The 17,490-nt window shown below is 37.6% G+C and overlaps 1 protein-coding gene across 10 annotated transcripts; it reads right to left on the bottom strand.

The window, feature by feature from the left end:
- Positions 1–6,281: 6,281 nt before the first annotated feature.
- On the bottom strand, positions 6,282–16,974 carry LOC114825980 (putative acyl-activating enzyme 19). 10 transcript variants are annotated; one of them, XR_011582637.1, is made up of 15 exons: positions 15,959–16,974; positions 15,287–15,490; positions 14,054–14,779; positions 12,607–13,280; positions 12,214–12,289; positions 12,026–12,112; positions 11,850–11,893; positions 11,237–11,345; positions 10,339–10,398; positions 9,466–9,550; positions 9,285–9,323; positions 8,494–8,553; positions 7,804–7,848; positions 6,735–6,844; positions 6,282–6,637 (listed from the first exon to the last, which is right to left on the bottom strand). XR_011582637.1 is itself a non-coding variant. In XM_029105428.2 (15 exons), the coding sequence occupies exons 1-15, from the start codon at positions 16,853–16,855 to the stop codon at positions 6,448–6,450; spliced, it is 3,432 nt and encodes a 1,143-aa protein (XP_028961261.2). In that variant the 5' UTR covers positions 16,856–16,973; the 3' UTR covers positions 6,282–6,447. The 10 variants fall into 10 exon arrangements, 6 of the variants coding, with proteins under 6 accessions (XP_028961261.2, XP_028961260.2, XP_028961259.2 ...); XR_003774736.2 differs by having other exon boundaries at positions 6,282–6,658; XM_029105428.2 differs by having other exon boundaries at positions 9,285–9,349; positions 15,959–16,973.
- Positions 16,975–17,490: the final 516 nt, after the last annotated feature.

Here is a 17,490-nt window from a genome sequence, read left to right on the forward strand (position 1 = left end):
CCATTCCTAAGTGCAATTGGTGCTTTATTGTATTTGGCTCAATGCACTAGACTCGACATCTTTTTTGTCGTTAATCTTTTGGCTAGATACAACAATGTGCCTACATGCAGACACTAGAATTGTGTTAAAGACATTTTTCTGTACCACAAGGGTATGACAGATTTGGGCTTGTTCTACACCCATGAATCCTCAAGAGGAGCCGCTTGATTCATGCTTCATTGGTTAGGTAGATGCTGATTATCTGTCCAACCCACATATGACACGTTCTCAAACGGGCTATGTCTTTACTGTTGGAGACACTGCTATATCTTGGAGGTCTACCAAGCAAACACTAATTGTGACTTCTTCAAACCATGTTAACATTGTCGCCCTGCATAAAGCATTACGTGAGTGCTTTTGGTTGAGAATAGTCATGTAACATATTTGAAGCACTAGTGGTCTTACCTTCGTCGTTGACTTTCCTACAACGATTTTTGAAGATAATGCAGCATGTATCAAACAGTTAAAGAAGGGATACATCTAGGGAGACAACACCAAATGCATAGTGCCAAAGTTTTTTTATTCTCACCAGCAACAACAACATCAGAATATTAAAGTCAAGCAAATTCATTCCCAGGACAACCTAGCCAATCTCTTCACCAAGTCATTGCCCAAGTCTACTTTTCAGAAGCTCGTCCAAGGAATCAGTATGCGTAAATTATCTGAGTTGAATTGCTTGCAGTTTTTTTATTTGGAAGTTATGTCTAATTCAAGGGGAGTATCCAGAAGCAAACTCGCTTGATCTTAATGTACTCTTTTCCCTACAATTAGAAGCATTTTTCCCACTAGGTTTTTGCTACCTAACAAGGTTTTAATGAAGCACCCATCCTGGGCTCCTTTGAGTTCACTACTTTCGTCCTGTTTGATGTTTGTTTTAGACACTATGCATACTTCTCACTTTTCTCCTTAGTCTATGGGTTTTTACCTACCTTAGGTTTTACCATAGCAAGGTTTTGTGAGTTTTACTACCCATGCATACTTTCTTTTAAATTTGAGACTTGCATTCACCTGTTGTGTCGACGACTTCATCAACTGGTCTACCTCATCTACTGAAGATCTGATCTGATGTTTTGTTTGAGTATTTACACACTTAAGGGGGAGTGTTGCAGTCCTATTAGTTTAGGAATGTGATTGTGTAAATCCTAGTGTATGTAGGGATATCTTGGAATTTTCCTTTTAGTAGTTAATATCATATTAGAGTTATAATCCTAACAGGGTAAGGATTTAACCTATCTTACTACTATAAATAAAGGCACAATAGGGTGATACAACACACACCTCAAAATTGCATCTCTCTCTTCTCTCTCTCTTACAGTCGGCCATCTCCCTCTCTAGTCCTAAATAAAGTTTAGTAAATTAGAATTACAACAATTTTTACCATATATTCGTATCAGTATTTTATATCATCAAGAAAATAACTTGGACTATTACGCAATCAAATTTCCCTACCTCCCCAAAACCCATCCAGCCTTACCCAATCAACTAGGCTCTAAGGGGTCTCGTCTCCACACACGGGCTCAAATCACCTAGCCCACTCACTGAGTGGATCTGATGTTAGCCTGGTGTCAACCACGTGAACTTTTTTTTTCGACGAGGCGTGAGCGTTATATGCACAAATTCTGGCGATTGAGCCAACACAAATACAAAGATGGGGACTCCGTTGTAGGTGTACTCGACTGATTACAGGTGGAGGCGACATGGCTTTGTTTGGGCCCTTGGATCTCCAAATGCTATATTTCTAGGCCATTGTATTTCTAACAGTTAAAAAAAATTGAATTTAAAAAATAACGGCAAGTACACGTGGCAAATTCTGGGCTGTGAGATATTTTGACCAACGGTACATATTTTTCGGGCTTAAAATAATTTTTTTTTATAAGTGTTTTTCCTTGAAAGAACAAACTTAATTAAAAAAGAAAGGAAAAATCAGAAGAAGAAAAAAAATCCTATTGAGCCAATTTCATTAGCTTCCATAATTTGACCATGAACATTAGCGCAATCAAACATCCACATAAAAAAGAATAATAAAAAAACATTAACAAAACTTGAAAAGAAGAAGAAAAAAAAGTCAAATTATTCAACCATTCTCCAGGAACACATTCAAAGCATTGAGTCAATTTGAATTAGAACTCAAAAGGTTTTTACCCTATCGTGAGCATGTGGTATGAGTTAAGGAAATGGGGAAGTGAGCAATACTACTAGACTATAGTAAGAGCATCCCTAATGGGAGCTCTATCTTTCATGATGCTACCATATTTAAAGCCCTAGTGAGAAATTTCATCTCCAATGAGCTAGAAAATGGGGTTATATCCACCACAAAGGCTATCAATTTCCTTTATTGGATAGCAAAAAGTTAGGCTACGTATAGCCCCAAAAATTAGTGGGACCCATATAAAAAATGGAGCACATACTTTTTTTTTCTTATTTTTAATTCAAAAATGGAGCCCACCATGTATCATATGATGCAACAGCTTCGAGGACAATGATTGGGTGTCCTTTGTGTCCAGTATAAGCACCATGGTATGCTACTGGACATTTGATCCAATCCCAGTGCATGCAATCTAGGCTCCCAAGCATACCAGGAAACCCTCGTTCCTTAGCTTTTCTCAAAAGTCTTTGCAACTCACCCTTCGTTGGTTTACGATGATATTCTGGTCCATAGACGGCGTTGATGGCATGACAGAACTTCTTGCAAGACTATAAAGTTGTTGTCTTTGATTTCGGAGAATGTGTCAATTAGAGAAATAAACCAACATTTGAGATTGAGATAAGATAATTCAATCTAGTGGTTGTCATGAAGTGAAATCTTATCTTATCTGATTGCATAGAGCAAACAAACGGATGAGATTAAGATAAGAGAACCTAATCCGACTGTACATATGTGAAGAAATCTAACTTTGTCAGAATTTGAATTTTTTTAGGTTCAAAAGTTCATTAAAAAAATTAAGATAACACGCTAAAAATCAATTTAAGAAAAATTAAGATAAAAATAAATTTATTGCATAATCAAATTACTATATAAATAAATATATAGCTCCATATAGAGCCCGAAAGATATATATCCCCTCATTAGGAGTGATTCTTTTATAAAGCCCCTAAAGATTCTTCGGAGCTCTAAAATGAGCTATATTTATCACTTTTTCAGCCCTATATAAAGCCTCTCACTGGGATGCTCTAAGAGTCTAGAAATCCTAAGGAAATAAGGATTCGTAATCCTACTTGTTTACGTTAATATGTTTCCATTTATTATTATTTCTGAATCCTGGTTTCATTTGGAAATATGATCCTACCCTAACAAGGAAACACGCGCATATAAGTGGTCTATATAAACGCTATATGCCTACCTCAAGTATTTCAGATTTATCTATTGCTTCATTCGCCTTCGGAAGAACTACAGTAGCTCAAACACTACTAATTCGATCGTGTGTTAATTAGTTTCTGGTTAATTTTCTTTATTTCTCTTCGTGATCCACCTATGGAAGCTGTAAGTGATCGGCAAGTGGTGGGATACCATTGCGAATCGAAGCAGGCGGAGGTTTTTGAACCTGACAACGAATTGCCATGGACCCAATTCTTGCTGGGTGTCGATGCCAGAATATTGACAAGTCAGCCTGCCTTGCATTCCGAGGACGACGACGATTCACTTCCAGTAGAAGAAACCTACTTCGACGAACTCGAACTCGATTTGTTGATGGATGAAGACAAGTCAAGGGCTGCCCTAGCTGAGGCCCTGGTTTCTAGCCTGCATGTCCCTCCTCAGATTTGCCACTCCGTGGTGGATAAAATAGTACAAGATTTCCTAGTCGCAGAAACTGATTCTCGACCTTACAGTGATCGCATGCTTGTTCATATGCCAGTGTCCATCGTTGTTCTTGTCGATGAATTTGGAGGCCTGGACACGGATGACCCTAAATTTGTACCTGCAAGTAAGTCATCGATCGAGAAGCTGGAAAGGGTGAGAGTGGAAGTATCAGCAGATTGTTCAATTTGCATGGAGGAGATGGAGGTTGGTTCGGAAGCAATCCCCATGCCGTGCTCGCGCTCGCATCTTTACCACGACGACTGCATTCTCGAGTGGTTGAAGAAAAGTAGGGTTTGCCCACTGTGCCGCTTCGCCATGCCTCCCGAAATAATAACAACACAAAATTAAGTGATTAATTTGGCCAATGAGGGCTTTTGCTTCACGATTCGCTCAACATTAATTGTTTTGTTTTGATGATATCTATTAATCCATTTGTAAGTTTGTGTAATTAATGTAAAAGTTTGATCAGTTACTTGTTTCTTGAGTCTACATATATGGAATTAAAATTCTTTTTCTTATCTTTTATGGAATGGTGGCTATATGTTCTTTGTCCAATCTAGGATATGATCCAAAAAGATAAAACGAAATCAAGCCGACAAAAACAAAAATCAAACATGAAACAGTGTCATGTCGCTCAACAAATACGTTCATGTGACTGATTTAGGATTTGTTCCTTATTTTAGATTTTGTGTTATTCCTTTAGTACTACATCATATATGCTTCGAGTTGTGAGTTTACTTGATTGTGGCCACGGACAAGTGAAATTCCTCATAATCTCTCTGGTCCTAAAAATAATGGATAACCGTGGCATGCCACCAGTTGTCATTTTTTTTTAATAAAAAAGAACTCTATCATAGATGGAAGTTTAGTTAAGAGCCGCAACTCCACCATTAAGGAAAGGAAACATTTATGTTTAGAGAGATTATTTCCTTCGGAACAAAATATATGTATGCATCATAAATTGTATGTGATTTAACTCCAACATTTGTATGGGTAAATTGAGAAATGAAAAGTCTGCAATCAACTAAACTAGTCTCTCAGTGCTACGGTCTGGTGGTATTCTTTTCACTTGGAAGTGAAATGTATTAGATTCGAACTCCCCCTTCCCTTAGTGTAAAAATATCGATGTACTAAAAAAACTAAACCCAAACACAACCAGTATTGGCTAGTTTGTTATTGGCGTAGCTCTTTTCAAACACCCAGAACATAAGACGGTACAACATGTGTCATGATATAAGTGAATAAACGATATAATTTTCAGTTTTTTTCACCTGATTCTGATAGGTGAGTAACCTTGTGTTCGAAGTACAGTAAAAATTTTCTCACGTTGAAAGGGTTTTAAACCGTGGACTTGACCTACTCTTGTAAATTGTTTATTTAACAGTGAATCATAATATTTGGAGGCTATATTTAAGAACAATGTTAATCAATTAATTATGTAAGAAACTAGAATTTTTGTGATAAAAATAAATAAATAAAAATCCCAACGGCTTCGCGTCTTCCTTTTTCCTACCCCAGGACTCTCTCCATCCTATTCCTTTTTCCAACCCCAACCCCAACTAAGACCCTTTGAATTCTACAAATATCCCACACATTATACCGCTCATTCTTTCTGCTGATGGTGGTCACTACGGAGGAGACCTGGGAGGTTCTGGGCGACGTTTGCTGCAGCACGAGGCTGCTCGGTGTTTCTGAAATCCCGAAAATGGAGGACGACTTGAAATCCAAGTTGTGGTTGGACGTTAAGGCCAATGTTACGGTGATGGTGCTGCCGAGGATCTTAGAGGACGAGGAGGATTTCGAGAACCACTACAAAGTCATGCTTTTAGAAGATATTGATCAAATGGGGAAGAGCATCGACAGCATTGATTTTGAGGACAAACTTGAGATTGACCTAGACAAGACCGCCATGTCGCCGGCCGCTTCCAAAGCCGTCTCTCGCGCGCTTTCTGGCCTGATCAACGTCCCTTTGCGGACTCTTTTGTCCGTGGCCGATACAATCGTGTGTGAGGCCCTACGTGCTAGGGCAAGGTGTACCAGTCTTGTGCACATGGAGGCACTCATCAAAGTTGAAGTGGTTGAGGAGTCGGATGATGATGGTATGAACGTAGAGCCAGCGTTTGTACCTGCAACAAAATCTTCCATTGACAAGTTGGAGGGTAAGAGCGGAAGCCTCATCGGGGTTTTGCTGTTCTATTTGTATTTCGGAGATTGGAGTGGGTACTGAAGGACTTCGCATGCCGTGTTTGCATCTTTACCACGAGAACTGCATCGTTGAATGGTTGGAGACGAGCAGGTTCTGCCCGTTGTGTCGAAATTTGATGTATTCATTTGTTAATTTGTGTTATAAGATATTCTCCCCTATTGTTTCTTGAGTCCAACTCTCAATTGGTTAAACAAATTCTCCTTCAACTGAAAACACTGCTGAACTACTGGGGGGAAATGGTAAAAAATGGAACGATAGGGACTTAATGTTAAATCGGGCCAAACTACAAGGACTAAAATTGCAATTTGTCCTATAAAAATTTGACAACCTAATTTGTCCTAAAAAGGACTTTACATATTTAACAACAAAATTCATGTTTAAGGAACTTACCGTTCCTGCAGACCTAGGGCTTAACAGTAATGCAGTGCACATAGTCATCTCTACAACCAACAAAAATTCTGCCTCCAATCATCACAGGTGAAGAGAATACGTCTCCTCCGAGGTCCAGTCTTGCAAATTCCTCAACATCCATTCGTTGATTTGCAACTTTGGCAGCACCCGAGTTAACCCGGAGCAAGTACACGCTTCCTGAGCTGGAACAGACACAAACCAACCTGGAAAAGGTTGTGGATAGATATGAAAATGATCACTTAATGTTCAAGTTATTTAAAGTCTTCTGCAGTTATTTACCTGTCCGGCAAGTTTGGCGGATCAGATGCCAAGCTCAAGTGCTCATCCACATAAGCGGATGAAGTAATCGGATCCTTAACATTGTATTCCCAAAGTAAATCTCCAGTTTCCTACAGCGAACAAAGCAGTGTTGAACGTGCAGTACAATATACTGAATATGAACAAATTATGCTCTTTCTTTTACAGGATGTTAGGAAATAGGGTGAATCCAGTATAATTAAGCAATCAGTACCAATCTGTTTTCCAAACTATCTTTCTGAATAAAATTAAAACCAGCAAGTTTTGCAAATTCAGAAGAGTGAATGCAAACTGCCTATCAGCCCTATCAGATTCTATTAAGAGAACAAAATGGACAAATTCCAATTTGCTCGTGTTTTTATGCCAAACAGTAAAAACAGGCCATTTAGAAAATTTCCGAGATTATGAAACACAAAACTTGTAATGAATATAGGACTGCTGGTTCATGAGATTATTTGATTATTTACTCGTACTAACTTATTTTCTCGTCCATGTTAAAAATTTCAGGTCATTTATCAAGTTCTGTGACATTATACTTATAGATCTCAGCTTGTAGTTCATGCGACCCATTAAATTTGAAATCCAATTAAAACTGTGTATTAGGAACACTACCAGACTCAAATTGAGACAAAGCATTGTAACTAGATTGTCGTAAACTAGTAGTATTACCAGAAATTATTTATTATAAAAAGGTTGCTTAGAACAGATAAAATTCTTCCATTCTTTAGGAGCAATAAAATATTACACTCGCATTTGCCTAATCGAGTAGAACGCCACTCGGTGCTCATCCTACAACTGGCCTTGCCTATAGTTATAGTGTTGAACACACATAAGTAGAGGTTTTGTTGTCCTTACAAAGGTTGTCAAAGACTGGGGCTTTGCACTTCGCAACCCTATCCGAGTATGTGCTTAGTGCAACTTTTATGGTTAAGCCACAGCATAAGATTCGAAATTGGAAATTCAATCATTACAGAACAGAAAAGCTATCAATGGTTATGCCAAAATTACTAAAAGCATGCAGATTTTCATCAAAACATATACTGCACCTTACCAGTTTAAGTGAGTAGATGCTTCCATCTCTAGAACATACGAGTACCTACAGAATAACCAAGACAAAACAATCTTTATAAGAAAAATACGTTGTTCAATACGACCTAGGCTAATTCCATATGCAGTGTGGGCAGGGACATCATGAATTAACATGTAAAAACAACAAAAAACAGAAAATGCCTGAAATTGTTAATCAGATTTTGAATAAATATTTGAATAAAAAGGTCTAGCCCTACATAGCATACCCAAACACTACAGCAACAATAAAACATAAGCATGCGGTTAATATTTACCCTCACTCCTATGTTACTTACATTCACTTAAGAATTAAGCGAACATTCTTACACTATCCAGATGGGGCCAATTATAACAATAATTAGCTTATTTGAACAGGACCTCAGCCCTAAGGTTTTAATCTCTCTGTTAAGATCTCTTTTGCTGCAATGAAATTAAAAAGAAGGTTGATATCTATTTGGTAGTTACAATAATTACAATCACAGGTGTGCCGTAATCTTGTGACAACCAAAGTCGAAGGGTATAATTTTTGTGCCATATGAGAATGTTTAGCAGACTCAAGAAATGATAGATACTTTATGATTTCGCAACAGAACATTAACTCCATAGTATATGCATATAAAAATATGCATACCACACATACATTATATACATATATGTATACAGGTATTTATACCTGCAAAGGAAGATCAGAAGATATGCAGGCTCCAGCAAATATAGGCCCAGCAGTTCGATACTGTTAAAAAATATTCAAAAAAAAGATGCAGGATCAAGAATTGCAACTCAAGCAAAACATGTATGTTAGAGGACTATAAGTCTAGAACACATTGACAAAGAACTGCATCACTGTACATCCATGTCCTTATCTAACAGAGAACTACAACCAGGTGCAATTGTTTGGAGACGACCAAACACAGAATTAAAACACGCTATTTCAGAGATTCATGAGTGTGCTATTTCTAATGAGTCATAGTTAGTAATGCATGGGATGGAATGTAGAGTTCAACTTAAAAAAAATGAAAATTGAAGGTTTAAAAATTTCAGTATGTACAGGTATAATATAACAACAACAACAAAGCCTTTTCCCACTAAGCATGTACAGGTATAATATAACATAATAAAAAATACAGGTATAAAGCAAGATATATTTTTTTATTCCAAGTCAATTTCACAATAAAAATACAAATTTAAAAGAAAATAACCAAGCAAAAAGGATAGAATGTCTTGGGATTAGAGAAAAGGTTTCTGTCATGCAATATAATATGGGTAGTGCTATCCACACACCCATTTTTACCTCTCACAACCACTCTCAATTTCCGGCTGCTAGATCGAATGAATTGAAGAAGATCTATGGACAAAAATTAACAAAGGTGTGTGGAAGGTAACATGTGTGTGTGAACAGCACTACCCTATAATATTATGAAAAAAAAAATCCATATGGGTATTAAAAGCGTAATAAAATTGTACCCTCCAAATAACAGATCCACTTGTATCCAATGCAAGCACCTGACCATCCACCAAGCCACATATAACTGTAGTTAAGAAAAACACATAAGAAATGTAAAACATAATAACAACCAATTCCAACGATAAAATGAGACCAACTTTCATAAATGAAAAAGGATAACATCAAATGAACTGCACATACTATTTCCGTTCAAAGAATTGATGGCAAGAGACCCAAACACTGGAGCTTCTAACTCATGCCGCCACATACTAGAAAATGGGAGTGCCTGAATGTGAATAGATTACCCAAAACAATAATCAGCTTGCAGGCCAAAAAATATGCTACTTGAATAAATCAAAACACGTTTACTTCTTTTACCAAAGAAGGTTAGTTGGGATGAAACAAGCAGAATAGCATAAATATGAGAACCAATAATAGTTGAACATAAAATTTGTGCTAAAATGGGAATAACTTTTGGGCAAAATATCTCTCAGAAACTAAGACATTGAAATCCTGTCACCATGTATTAGTAATCACAATACATGATATGATGCAAGCACATCATTAGATAAGTTCTAACTCTAGGTATTAATTGGGCCAATTGGAGGAACTGGCATGGTAGACCACTAGGTCTACCAGTTGTCCCCAGAGGGGAAGACTTTGGGGCCACCTTTTCCTCTTATTGGTTTTCTTTTTCTTTTAATCCTACTCAGTTTATTCTCATTATGTTGAACACTTTATAGTGTCCGTTTACTTTGAGAAGCAAAATGACATAGAAACAATCATAGCCCTGAAGGCAGTGGCACCAATTACTATTTATGTAGGTAATTGTCATATAGGGCTATTTAATATGAGGAGTAAAGGTAACATTGAAGCTAATAGTCATGCATTTCTAGCAATATTCTACATTCTGAAGCTTTGTTTAGGTATACAAACAAGTTTTCAACCTCATAGTGTTCTTTGAAGATATTTCAATTCTCTGATTCAGCATGTTCAAGTCCGCTCACAAACACAACATTCACCCTTTAAAAGGTATAACAATAACTATAAGATAAGCCATGAAATTTTGTATACCATTATTGATATAGCTGTCATTCGGCCACTCGTAGAAGCCACATAAAGTATGTTATTGGTCTGAAAGAAAGATTAGTAGAAGAAAATCAAATTTACTGACATGTACACAAAATATCACAGTTTACTGTCTGACAAGAGTTCAACTATTTACTGGGAGTGGCCAATTGAACAGACACCCAAAAGAAAGATAAAAATTCCCACAAGTCCAGTTTTTCCACCTGATCATCTGAAACCTCTTATTTCTTTCCAACCAAACAACCCCTGAAAAGTCTCCACCAGCAAGAAATAACAATTCCAAGCACAAATCCCACTAATCCAAGTAAATTCAACAATCAAGCCAGATTTCTGTTCTGAAGGGGCAACTCAGAAAGAAAAGAATAAAATAGAATCAACTAAAACAATATATGATCAGCACTCTACCCTCCCATTTGCACAAAACATACAAATGTGGACATGGACATGCATGCATCCAGTTTTTTTTTCCTGGAGCATGTTACAAGATTTACTATCCCATGGGCCACCAATCAAGCGCTGACTTTCACTTTCATATGAAAACACTTGATCAAAACGATTACTTATCAAATATGACAAAATAAATAAATCCAAAAGCAAGACTAGGACATAATCGTTCATCAAACTGACCAAGATTCATGAAACAAAACTGAATTGAAGGAAACAAGGGAGAGAGAGGTCACTTAAAATTTCAAAAACATATTTAAACATCTGCGAATAAACCAAGCAAACTGCAGTAAGAGAGAGAGAGAGAGAAAGAGAGAGAGGTCATTTAAAATTTCAACAACATATTTAAACATCTGCAAATAAAACAAGCAAACTGCAGTAAAATTTCCCTGGAGAAGAATTAACGATTTACTTAAAAAAAATAAATTCCAAAACTCACCTCATCAATTACGGGTGACCCATAGATGCTCCCACCACATGGAAGTTGATATACACAGCAATGATTTTTGTAATCAAGAGCATATAAGTTATGGTCATATGATCCACACCTGCAGAAATTTTGTTATAGATCAATCTCTGTTTTGTTTTCCCTCTTCCAACATAATAGAAACAAATACAAAGTCAGATTACGTTCTGTAAATAACGTAGTAAACAGAAACTTTTCACCACCCAAAACAAGTCTTAAAATCACAATCATCCCTTTTCTTTTGGTTGCTTCACAAATAGTTTTCAGGGAGAACTCTATCTGCAACCAAATATTTATTCTACCCAAAATGTTGCAGACCATACATAAGTTCACAGTTCCCTTCCTTCCTCAGTTCTTTTACATCAGAATGGTTGTTTACATGAACAGTTCACTTTGTGAGTCCAACGTATATAGTGGCACGTTTATAAAAAGGATTTCCAAGCATGAATAAAACAGAACATGAAAAAAATTGTCTTCTGATTCCATGCATTATAAATGGAATAGTTAGTCTGTGGACACAATTGATCCAAGAAATACAATGTTCAGTTTATTGGAATTAAAAAGCAAGAGGAGTCAGAAATTTTACCAGATCAATTGTCTCCGACTGTCTATGACGGGCTGTGACTTTACCTTCATATTGAAAATACATCAACCGTGAGAGAAGATAAAGAATGAAAATGGATCAAAATGCAAATGAAATGGGGATTAGAAATAAATATAAAACAACAAAACAACATCAACAACAGGTTAGAACAACCCTACCTCACCAGATGTTTGGAAAGTCCAGCAGATGTTACCAGTCAAAGAATCAAGGAAATATATTTTCCCTCTGTAGCATCCAACTACAACCTAATGAAATACCCCATTTGAGAATCATCAACATGTCCCATGGAGCTAATCTACAGATGATTTATGAAGTTAAAAGCACACAAAGTTATGTCAAATTAAACCTGTGTAAAGTCATCAAGAGTTGCTGCTGAACATTCCACGCGTCCTTCTAGTTGTACCTCCCACTGGACAGAACCACTAGAGAAAATAATGTAACAATACAAAACCCGAAAGAAAAATATTTCAAGCTGTTCTAGAGGAACGCCTAAGCTGTTAAAGGTTTCTTCTGTGTTCAATTAAACCACTAAGGAATAATATACTCATAGCATATTATGTAAATATCCCGTCTCGAATGAAGGATATGACTGTTAATACTGACAGAGAATAGAAAGATTCCAAAGATGAGCAAATATCAAATCTATCATGTGGTGAATTAAACAATAAAATGCCTCCGGAATTCTCTAAGAACTATGCCATTTATATTTTGCATTCAGAAACAATGATATGTGCCTTACCTTCTGGCATTAACACACAGAAATTTTTGTGAGTGTGATCCAATAAATAAGTAGATATCCTGATCTTTGTGAACAATAAGTGGTGATGCATCAACACAGGATCCCACGTAAACTTTCCACGATTCTTGCATATTAAATTTTTTTCTCGGGACCAGCACAGAACAGGTTGCTTGATACATATCTTTCACCCTGGACCCACCTTCATAGACAACTTTGTTGCACCGGCTGAAAGAACATGACACATGTATTGCCCCAGAATTCCATGGATAGCCATCTGATGGACCAGTAGCACCTGAAGCAACATTTGAATCAACTTTCAAGCGTTTGGAGATAATTGTATCATCTTCATTTCTTTCAGAAAGAGTTCTTAGAAATCTCCTCTGCCCGTCAACATTTACTGCATTGGGAGTCTCAGACTGGACATGATAAATGCTCTGTTTATCCCCTCCCAGATTCATCTTTGATTTAGAATCTCTGCTAACATTCATATTGAACGATCCTTTTCTCTCTAGAAGAGCAGTACAAAGCTTCGATGGAGTTGGGAAGGAATATATCAGTCGCATATCAACTCCTATATTATTAGAAAGATGAGCAGCAGCAATTGAATCTCCACCCATCATAAAGAAATCATCATCATCAGAAACCTCATCAGCCCTTAAAACATCACTAAAGGCCTGTCAAGAAGGAAACAAATTACTATGAATTTATAGATAATAAAAAATTAACCTGAGTTGAGGAAACAAATAGTCAGTGTGAATTTAAACATAATAAAAATTCAAAGTAAGAGATTAATTGTCATCCTAAAAGTGATTGAGATAACAAATAAATTGTTACTTGAAAGAAATTGTGGGAAACTTGTAGGATGATAAATGATCTTTTTATTTGTTAACATTTTTGCATTTCATAACATACATCAGTTTTCCAGAACTCGGTGACACGCCACTACATAATGGGCTAGATTTAAGTTTCAAAACCTCAACAAAAACTCAGCCCAAGTAAAAGGGCAAGTGGCAGGGAGGGACAAACGAAGTCCCATTCCAGCTTAGGAAAATATATTAATTTGGCTTAGAACCATGCTCAGCTCAAGTTAGCATTTATTCATCTCCCATAATGATATTCATTAAAAATTAAGAACATCATGACTGTTAGTAATAATAGTGCTGACCAAAGTGAAAATTTAATCAATAAAAACGACAGCAAATATTGATAGAAAATTGAAACACTCTGGAGATTTATCCCTAATTTGAAAACTTAAGCCAAGATTCTAGACTCAAGCCCATGATATGAGACCCTCCCCTGCATGCACCCTGTTATCCATAAGAATAACTTCCACTAGTAGATGCAGAGATCAATGGTAAATCAAAAAAACAAATCCGAGCAAACATGTGTAATTTAGCAAATGACTGGAAAAAATGAGTTGGTCATTTTATGAGGGTAAAGAGCTAACCCCTTTAATTACTTGCAGTAGGTTGTGGCTCCCAACATCACCAATCCCATCTCGGACATGATTTGCAAGAAATATTGATTCTGCCAACAACTCATAGTCAATTTTTCCACTAGAAGACACAGGAAATGATTCACTGATGACAATGTGGCCAGGAATCATTACTGATGGAAGTATGTCAGTCATCCAACTTTTGATGGAAGATCTAAGTATCTCACTGGGTCTTTCCTCTCTTAATATTACAAAAGCTACGAGTGACATGAGTTCCCCTTGAACTTTATGAAAAATCACAGCAGCGTCCTTTACATCTGAATGTCCCCTCAATGTATCTTCAATTTCCTCTAAAGCAATACGCTGCCCATTGTACTTAATAGTACGGTCTTTTCTACCCAAGTACACCAAGTCACCACTAGGAAGCTGTTTGGCAAAATCACCAGTCCGAAAATAAGATTGATTTCTGTGTCCATTTACAGAACTGCAACAAGCAGAATCTTGAAGCACGTTTACAGTGTCCAAAGGTGTAAATGTAGAGTCAGAATAGTATCCAGAAGAATTGCATACACCAGCAACACAAATTTCCCCCTCACTGGATGCACCATCGCCATCAACAAGAACAATATCACAATTAACAATAGGCATGCCAATTGGAACACTTGTTAGTGTGTCTGTCTCCAAAGGCAAAATCATTGGCAACCTCTTGCAATCAAAATATGTACAATCACCAGAAACCTAAAATTTAACAATTTACATGTTAGCACTTTTTTAAAAATTGATGTATTATCCTTTGGGAGTGAAACTCAAAGTAGCCAATCTCTCATGATGAAGTACATCACTATAAGTGATACTATGAAATGACTAATAACAGCTTTGTCACTCCTACGCTACGACAAGCTCAACAGAAGGCTAGAATCGATCATGGTGCATTTATTAAAGAGAAGATATGCTGTTTCTTCAAAATAAATGAAAAAAGAGAGAGGTTTTTTTTCGCTCTCTTGATTAATGAGCCCACTTCAGAGTTGTCACAGTACTTAATATAATAAACCTGGCAATATCCAAACTGTATGATGGTCATATGTTGCAAATAACACAAGATTTATCAGTAAAAATATGAATGGCTTAAAACGGAATTGAAAATCATTTCATATTCATCCAAACAGGCAATATTAATTGATCTGATATGTTGGAGACCCAATCGAACGAAAAGAGCTCAATTCAAGGTAAGTTCTAAACTCTAACCTCAGTACTCCCATACAAATTCAAGATCGAGGTCCTGGGTAATATCTTGGAAAGCATCTCCCATAATGATAAAGGCAGAACTTCTCCGCTGAGTACTAACAAATCCAAAGAAGTTGGAAGCCGCTCCTCCTTTCGACCTTGCAAAGAAGGAAGTATAGTTCGCATAAGTGATGGCACAGCAGTAAGCCTACTGACAGAGTAAGCCTACAAGAAAACTCCACATTTAGAAAAGAAAAAAACAATGATAATAATCAACTTATAGTAACACGAATGGTATATGTGACTTATTTCGGCAAAATGTAAACATCGAAAATGATTAACTGTTCAGCTTATGAAATTTCGTTTTGGTTTGCATAATCAGTACACATATTAGAAATTGTAGATTAAATAGTTCGTCCCGCATTGCATAAACGGATACCAAGACGTATCGAGTTTTTATTCCGTTATCTTTTTCCAGCCTGAGGATTTTGTGGATAAGTTGAGCACAATGCATGACGATTACGGCATTGGAGGTCAAAAAACAATTGATCGTTAAAGTTACTTAATTCTATCTAATTAATAATGCTGTATTTTCACAATGTCGCATTCCTAGATCAAGATTTTAATCTGAGCTAAACACAGTAACGAAGCTAAACACAGTTACGAAGCACGAACAAAAGAAAGGCAGTGTACCTGTAAGAAATCCAGAATCGAAAACACATTTCGCTTAAGGTGATCGAAAGGAGGTATGACCAAAGTACAACCAGTGAGAATTGAGCTGAGAAATTCCTGCAGGTGATCAACAAAGCTTATTCCGGTCTTGAATAACAAAACCTCATCACCAAACAGTGGATACAGCTCCTGCATCCACCGGAACCGGTTCAAAAGTCCCCCCTCAGTTCCACACACGCCTTTCGGCTTCCCGGTCGAACCGGAAGTGTACATCAAATAACACCACAACCTCTCTTTCCCACCACTCTCACATTTGCACGCCCAATCGATTACTCCATTTCTACACTCCCCAACCTCTTCCATTGAAAACCACAAAACACTGCGTTTGCAGGTCTCCGGTAGCCAATTCGAGTCGGATTCGAATCCAAACGGCGTCTTACAGGCGACGATAAGGTCGACGTCGGCCGAGGAAATTACCGAAAGTAACCTCTGTTTGGGCCAGGAAGGGTCCAGAGGCAGAAACGCCTCGCCGCATCTCAAAACTGACAGTACGGACACTATGTACTCCGCCGACGGCGGCATGTATATGCCGAAGATTCTTGGGCCGAGCTTCTTGTAACTGCTGGGAAGTTGAGGGGCGGAGAGGAGCTGGGAGGTGAGGGAATTGACGGCTGAGAAGAGGCGGGAGTACGTGAAGGAGTGGTCGCCGTCGTAGAGGAGTTGTTGTCGGACGGGAGCGGGAGCAGCATCGTCGGAAATGGAGAAGCGGGGACGGGGTTGGAGGGAGAGGAGGGCACCGCCGGAGGCGTGTATGACGGCGATTTTGTCGGTGTTGGTGGAGGCTGCCGCGGAGAACTCGCGGGAAAGGCAGCAATGGGTATTTGATCTTGTCGCTTGGGGGGCATCATTTCTCGGCATCTCCCGCTGGAGAGTACAGATTAGAACCCGTGCGTGTTCGAGAATGTGATTAGAGTTAGTTTGGGAAGGTACATTTGAACGACTAAAAATGTATTTTGAGAAAATGATTTTGGGTTTAAAAGCACGGAAGATTTTTTTTTATAGATTTTATTGTTAAGGGAAGTGAGGGTTTAACACTATTAGGATAATACTTAATATTAAGGTTTAGTAGTATTTTTGTTTATTTTGGTCTGTGATTTGGTGAGTTGGGTTCAAAGCACGATTTGGACCTGAGAAAAGCTTTGGGTTTATCGAAGGAACGAAATGGTCCAGTATGGCGAAAGTTGTTTGGGCTGACCCAATAATGATGATTAGTAATGCGGAGGTTGATGAGGTTAGGTTTGACATGGAGTTCGTACTCACTTGAAACTCAAATGCGAAGGATTGTTTCAGCTTATAAAATATTTTGCTTTCTCTCTTAGTTAGACTCAAACAAGGATGAGGGTGTTTTTTTTTTTTAACAAACAATATTATCTACACTAAAGAAAGAGAGGAGCAGGCTTTATCTCACAATGGATTAGCAATAACGTGGTTCAAATTCGTCTTTGGTGGGAACTGAACCTAAAACCTCTTACTTACAAATGAAGAGAAGTACG

The sequence above is a fragment of the Malus domestica genome, chromosome 07 (genome assembly GCF_042453785.1).
Source record: "Malus domestica chromosome 07, GDT2T_hap1".
Taxonomy (NCBI): Eukaryota; Viridiplantae; Streptophyta; class Magnoliopsida; order Rosales; family Rosaceae; genus Malus; species Malus domestica.